Consider the following 7,713-nt stretch of genomic DNA (forward strand, 5'->3'; position numbering starts at 1 on the left):
AGCACAGGGTTGCTAGTTTGACTTCCGCTCGTCAAACCGTGCCTGCTGCGTCCGCCTGTCAGTTAAGAGCTGTGAGTTCTGAGCATGCCGCCAATCCATCATTATAATGATCATCTGCTCTGACATCTCATACATCACATCCCCCGCACTCATTAAATATACTGTAGTCGCTCCTTTAGTCATTCATCCCATTTCTGTCCATCTGTCTCGAGACAGCGGCGCAGTACAACACTTATGATGTGATGCATGGGCGATTATGTGTCATTTAGCCTTCTGTGCACAGATGTAGTGAAGGGGGCGCACTTAAAAAGTACAAGTGAATATTTATGTAGGTAATAACCCACCGAGGTCCATTGTTTGTCACCCATTCGTTTACTTTTGTTTGCCTGTGTATTTGTGGCATACAGACTGTACAAAGTACACTGGTTAGCTTTATTTTCTGTACTGACTGTTGTTCTGTTGCTTCTCATCTACAGGATGATGGAGATGTGGAAGATGACATGACCATTAGAGAGGTAAGATGCACAACCAGTCCGAGCAATGAGAGCGTAAGAGATCAGCGTGTTGTTTTGGCGAATTAAAAAATGGAGGCACTGCAAAATTTTTCACTTCATTAGGGGTACTACACAGCCAGTGAAAACACAGGAGGAGGTTTGTCAAGATGGGAAAATAGTCCCTGGTTATGTCATAGTGATATCATCAGGTTATCTCATTTTGCCTGCGTAGGCTCCCTGAATTTTAAAGGTAGCGTGTTATTCTTTTCCTCATTTCCTGCCTGATATATACCATTCTAATAATGGGTATTCACATTTACCATGGCCAAAGTTTTTATAAATGAGGTCAGTATATGTACAAGTAGTCCCTGTGGGCCCAAAGCTCAGCCTTCATACTGCTCTAAATGCTGTTTCAAACTCTTGGGTCTTTATGATGTCATTGAGAGGGGCTATTCCTATTATCTCCTCAGATATAGTCTTAGATGCAAAGTGTAGCCAATCAGGAGAAAGTTGGCTTAAAGGGAGAGAAGCTTTGAAAGTGATTCATGCAGAGCAATAGCATCAGAGAATAAAATAATAAGGTTAGAAATGAATATATTAGGTCCTCTTTAAAGATGCTGGTGGTCACAGGATGGTTTAAAAGCTCTTTCAGAATAAACCTAAAAGTCATTTGTGAAAAAAAAAGTAAGTATTATCAAAATTAGCATTAAATAGTCTTTAATAATGATGATAGAATTAATTCTAAGTGAAGTAAAGGAAAGGCATTTTATTCCAACTCCGTCCAAATCCCATTCCAATACCAAAGCACCCAGTTAATTTAGCTCTTAAGTACTGTCAAATGAGTCACCAAAATGTATCAAAGTCAGAACTAGTGCCGTCTCTGTTACTTTTATTTGCAGTAAGTTATATTTGGAGGCCTGCATATGTTCTGCGACCTCACCACCCTTCCGTGTGGATACATAAAAACCTGACGAGCAGCAAGACCAATAACACACCAGAGCAAGATTTAACATTGATAAATGTTTAAATAAACAGATTTAACATTTATCAATTCAGAAATGACATGCAAAAGAGAAGCTGGGCTGAAGGTGGGTTTCAAAGCAGCTTGCACTTGCACAACACCTATGGGCAGGTTAACTTTTAGGAGCGTGGCTCTTACAAGCTAGCCAATCAGACAAGTTGAAGACTGTAACGTAAGCCATCAGACAATTTCAACCCACCTTGAGATTAGCTAGTTAATCTCACCATGCTATGTTGTTTTCAGTTTGAAAGCGGTTCAGTTTTCTGCCACACTTGGACATTGTACTGTTTAGCATAATGTTTTGGGGGGGGTTTTTTTAAACTATTTTCAGGGGAGGAATAACCTTTAGTGATGCGAGGACACGTGAGATTTTAGACTCAGTAAACTACAGTATGTTTTTAATGAAGATGCTGTGGTATAACTTCGGCTATAACTACACAGACAGCACTGAATCTGTTGAGCTGTCAAGTGCATTTAGTTTTGTTGGTCTTAGAAATCTATGTTTTTCTGACTGCAACTTCAGCCTCCACTTTGGTGACATCACAGCCTGACAGTCTTGGCTTTCTAGCTTTTCTCAATATCCCCAGATGGGCCTATTACCCTGGAGTCTTATATTTTTGGATATGACATCATTCATAATTCATCCATCAACAGCACCTCTCATTTCCTCTCTGTCAGCCACACATTCCTCACACTTTGCCTCTCCAGACCTTCCCCAACTTATCGTTCACCTCTCCTACATCTGCCATGTCACTGCTTCTTCTGTACGTCTCCCTTCCTTTTTCGCCTCTCACCTTTCCCTTCATCTGGTGTTGTAGGCCTCGTTATGATTTATAGAGTCATTCATTGTGGTGCCTGGTCCATCGATTGTCTGTTAGAGGAATGTGATTTGTCAGGAAGGATTATTTTACACTTTGCCTTCTGATTAGTGACTGACAATGCATATAAAGACATTACACTGTACACTTTAGCCTGTCACTCACATATAGATAGTCAAAGTTAATTGTTAATTAAAAACAAGCCTGTGTCATCTGAACTTAACATAATAAAGTTCACTAAAGTTCATTAACTGATCAGTAGTGTACAGGCTGGTGAAAATCATATAGTGCTGCAAACTTTCACTGATCCTCTATGTGACTTTCAGATCGCAGAGTGGGAAGAGAGGCAGCTTGATGAGCAGGTCAACTTCAACAACTGCAAGATCGACCCTGCCCCGTTCCAGCTGGTGGAGCGCACGTCACTGCATAAGGTCTGATTTGTAGATATAACTGTGTTCAGCCTCGGTGTGGAACTAATATCCCTGCTACTAGGAAACTGTTTTTCCCGTTTTTTTAAGTTGTGTGTAAATGGCAGTTAGTTTGTATTTAAGCCTTCCAAAAGTAAAGCATTCAAGACTGATTAACATAAGACGAGAATTGTAAAACTTCACAGGCGGATCTTTTGTCTAGCATTAATGCAGCCTTCTTTATAGACATGACCCTCAGACAAAGAAATGGATGCTTCTTTTTAACTGTGTGCTAACAGGAAGCTTTTGTCCCTAAAGCATGGCGCATCCATAGTTCCCAAAAGAAATTAAGAAATTAGCTTTGCCTGTATGTTCTATTGTGTTTGTGTCTTGCATATGAAACATTGAATTAGATTACAATTCACATTTTTGTTGGTCAGATCGCAGGACAGTCCACTTTTGACTGAACAAACTGAAACAAGGTGCCTTTATACAATCCAGTGTTCAGTTATGATCTGGAAAATTAGCTTCACAAGTTGTCACATATGGCATATAGATAATGCCTCTATTGCATATTAAAAAAATTCAGAATCTGTAATGCAAAAATAAGTTTCAGTTGAGGAAGTTTCATGATCATGATATATAATATGTAAAAAATTGCATCAAATTCAAAACAACAGATTAAAAATGACAGCTACATTTTCACACCTGACACATTATCATCATAATATTTTTATGAAACAGACTTTATTTCAGTGCTTTTGTAAAAGTAAATATAATATAGACAATTTACAAAACATTTTTTTATAAAATGACCATAACTTCAGAAAACCATAAAATCTGACCTGATGTCTGTTATGTACGGAGCCCCTCTGATGACATGGTCCAAAAAATAAATAAATTGTGGCCACAAAATACTACTTCGTGCCCTCGAAATAATATAACGTGCGAACGAAATACTTATTTGTGGCCACGAAATACTATTTCGAGGGCACGAAATAGGTATAACGTGGCAACGAATTACACATTTGTGGCAACGAAATAGATGACGTGCGCACATCATATTGATACAACTCCTGGACAGTTGCGTAGAACCATAGGCATAAGAGTAGGCTAAACCTATACACCATGTACAGAGACAGTATGATTGAGTTTTATTTTACGGTTGGGAATGAGCTACAAATGCATTTAGAAAAGCCTGGCAATGCAAGGAACCATTATTACAGAGAAACATTTAAACAGGATATTGAGAGCCCAGTTGTTTTATAAACGCAAGTACGATCTGGACGCCGGGATAGATTTTATTGTGAACCAACTGCAAGGGCCTGGGAAGGATCACGGTTATCGGTCAAGTGTTTCGTGGCCACAAATAAGTATTTCGTGGGCACGTTATACCCATTTCGTGCCCACGAAGTAGTATTTTGTGGCCACAATTTATTTATTTTTTGGACCATGTCATCAGAGGGGCTCCGTAGTTATGTACTGATTCATGAAATATGGAGTCAATGTGAGGCCAGTTTCATTCTCCTGATACACACAAAAGCACTTTATTACAATTTTGGTTCTACTTCCTCACGCCAAAGTTCTTCCCCACCGAGTGACTCAGCGTAAAGAACTTGAATTGATTTCGTTTACATACTGCAACACACACACACACACACACACACACACAAGCCCGTTCAGCTATCTTAGTGAGGACCTTCATTGACATAATGGTTTCCCTAGACCCTTACCCTAACCATTAAAAATGAATGCCTTACCCTAAACCTAACCATAACTTAATTGTAACCCTGACACTAAAACCACATTTGAGCCTCAAAAAGGCCTTCAAATTTGTGAGGACCGGTGTGTGCGTCCTCACAAGTGCCTGTTGGTTCTCACAGGTATAGTAGAATGCAGATTTCGGTCCTCACAAATATAGCTAGACAGGAACGAACACACACAAAAAACCTACTCTAGCATCAGCACACCCAGCAAACCCACATTTCAGTGTGGAAATTCTCTCTTCTTACAAAGCATCCACACACAAACCAGCTGTGGCCGTGCCTAAAGTCCTCTATACATAATGTTGCCTCTCTCGTTCTGTCTCTCCCTCTCTTTCTCATACACACACACACCCTTTGGGTTCTGTGTGAGTAGTCTTTAAACATTTAAGAGAGGGATCCTGCACCAATCTATCTCTCTCCTCCCTCCACTGCTCACTGCCAAAAGCCAATACCACGCACAATCTCCTTCAGCATATTAAACACTGCCACTGCTGATGCTGTACACAGACGTGAAAGTGTGTGTGTATGTGTATATGTGAAGTTATTCACTCTCCGGCTTCCATTTATCCCAAGCTGTTTACTGTTGCTGTTGTTTGTCTGCAGGCCATTTTGTAATGGACTGTTCCTTGGAATATTTACATGACAATATAGACTTCAAGTCTCCAACTGCCTGGGATTTGGTCCGCTGTCAGTTCATTTGAGGTATCAGTTTACAGGTCTCAAAGCGTGAGAATATTCAGAATTTCAACATTTTTTTGAAAGAAGGGAACTTATGAAGCCTGCTCTGTGTTCATAGTTTGATTAAGAAATTGCTCAAAAAAGCACCAACTCTACTTACTGGAGCCTTGATCTTTTGACAGCACTAATGTCCAAAGTTCATTCTATAAGTCAGCATAGCCAGATGACTTTCTGTGTTGCAGTTTGTAACGTATCGTTTATTGTCTCTCGAATTTACTTTAACAAAAAATGTCCCAGACTGAAGAATTTGCTGTCCTTACTATCATCACACATCTTGTGGACATTTTTAACGATTAGAAGTTGTTTTTGGGACAAAATGCTGTTGAATAGATTTCCAATAATTAAAATAAGTCATGTTTTATTTTGGCCGCAAACTACAAAAAAGATTTTAAAATGACTTTCTGAAAAGGGACAATAAGTGGATTAGATGACACTGATTGGCATTGGTGGGTCAAATGTTGACCGTATTACCTGAGTACTCTTGCAGCTTCGCCATGTTGGGACCACATTTGTCATGATTCCTGTTCAGCTGTGCAGCAGGTTACACTTCTGATTAAAGAGGATGAACACCAGATGTGACTCTTTTGGCGTGCTGGAGGCTTCTAATCAAATTACTTTGCTGTTGATCAATTGATTGCGAAATGCTATTTGCAGCACTTTTAATCAGTGAGCGACAATTTAAATAGAAGTGAATGGGTTGACGTAGGATTGAGCTGATCTTGAGGAAGCACTTTCACATATTACATTACGTCGGGCGCAGCCTGAAAACATTAAACAGTCTTCTCCTTGGCACAGCTTCTGTTTACCTGGTACACTGGGATCCATTTCAAACATCCCAAGTGGCCTTCTGGCTTAGGAGAAAGTTCCATTAAATGCTAAAAGGGCCTAGTACAAAAAGTTCAGCTGGCATTAATCCTGCACACTTCCTCATCTACTCACTGAAGTTTTTTTGACCTCACACTCTTTGCTTTTATCTGCACACAGCCGCACTCCTCCACTGTAACTCTAGTACTGCAGATAAGATGCAATGAAATTTTAATGATCCCCTTGGGGAAAGCAAGTCATTGCTTGAGCAAATACAGTACTAACAGGGCAGAGTGTGTAAATAGAGCGAAATAGCATCATGGAAACATATAAAACCAACATCCATCCATCCATCCATTCGCTTCCGCTTATCCTTTTCGGGGTCGCGGGGGGCGCTGGAGCCTATCCCAGCTGTCATAGGGCGAAAGGCGGGGTACACCCTGGACAGGTCGCCAGTCTGTCGCAGGGCTAACACACAGGGACAGACAACCATTCACACTCACATTCACTCGCACATTCACACCTAGTGACAATTTGGATTAATCAATTAACCTATCCCCACAAGCTGCATGTCTTTGGACGGTGGGAGGAAGCCGGAGTACCCGGAGAGAACCCACGCAAACACGGGGAGAACATGCAAACTCCACACATTTCATGGAATATTAAAGTTGAAAAGCAAAGTAGAAAGAATAATGATACCAATAGAGAATAATGAAAACCTTTTATATTTTACTATTAAATACATTTTTTTTTATCCTGCATCATAACTTCAATTCAGTTTTATTTATATAGTGCCATAACACAACAATGGTTACCTCAAGGTGCTAACAATAAATGATACAGAGAGAAAATGTCCAACCAGTTTGTACCCATTATCTATCATTTATGGAAGCTTGTTTCCACAACTGACAACGTTTTGGGACGTTATCTTAAGATTTTTCATCTGAGCATCTCAAAATTTTGACTTAAACTCAAATGTGCAAGAAAAAAACTTAAGTTTGAAAATCAACTATTGAATCAACTTTCAGTAATTAAGAAATCCGTGTTCTAGACTACAAACTTCAGCATGGGAGCCGTGTCAGATAAAATCCTCTCCTTATAGATCTGCATTGGTCTCCCCTGGCTCTCAAAGGGGGAAAATTGCTAAGAATATTTTGAGCTCTCCACAAAGGTTATAATCGCAAAGGTTGTATGCAAACCTCTGTGAAGTTTGTAAAACACGTTTGCATCTACTGCTCAGTTGCGTACAGCTGGAACCACTGCAAATCAAGAGTAATGTGGTACTGGGACACATGTACCTTGTGTGCCAGTACCAAACCATTGCCTTGAACCTTTCCTGATAGCTCTGTAGTCAAGTTAATAAAGAATTTTCCATCTACAGTCTAATCTGTTCCCTCCTGTTGTTTTCATCAGATACTACTTAGTTCTTATGATACAAGCAGGTTTTTACCACTTCCATTTTTAAGCATCTCATGCCCCCCTCCTATATTTCCCAAAGTGATAATATCCCACTTAGCCGAACATTTGAGTAGTTGAATGAATCCGGTGTGAATGCAGGTATTATTGTTTGATAATTGTCAACAGTGGTGCGTTCCCCAAACTGAGCGTCATATTCTATTTTGAGTAAGATGCCAGCAGAGCTGGTTTCTACTAACAATGCTCCAC

The 7,713-nt window shown here is 39.9% G+C and overlaps 1 protein-coding gene across 4 annotated transcripts in view; it reads left to right on the forward strand.

Annotated features, from left to right (window-relative positions):
• The window catches only part of LOC146559178 (chloride channel protein 2-like), a 181,040-nt gene that overhangs the window by 161,010 nt on the left and 12,317 nt on the right, over window positions 1–7,713 (forward strand). For all 4 annotated transcript variants that reach the window (XM_085244977.1, XM_085244980.1, XM_085244978.1 and 1 more), the window contains 2 exons: window positions 477–515; window positions 2,660–2,764. In XM_085244977.1, the coding sequence (XP_085101103.1) occupies window positions 477–515; window positions 2,660–2,764 (144 nt within the window). The remainder of the gene's footprint in view (window positions 1–476; window positions 516–2,659; window positions 2,765–7,713) is intronic.

This window comes from Mchenga conophoros, linkage group LG14 (genome assembly GCF_057382185.1).
Source record: "Mchenga conophoros isolate Kocher_MC1m ecotype Shallow Benthic linkage group LG14, M_conophoros_male_GT1.1, whole genome shotgun sequence".
NCBI lineage: Eukaryota > Metazoa > Chordata > Actinopteri > Cichliformes > Cichlidae > Mchenga > Mchenga conophoros.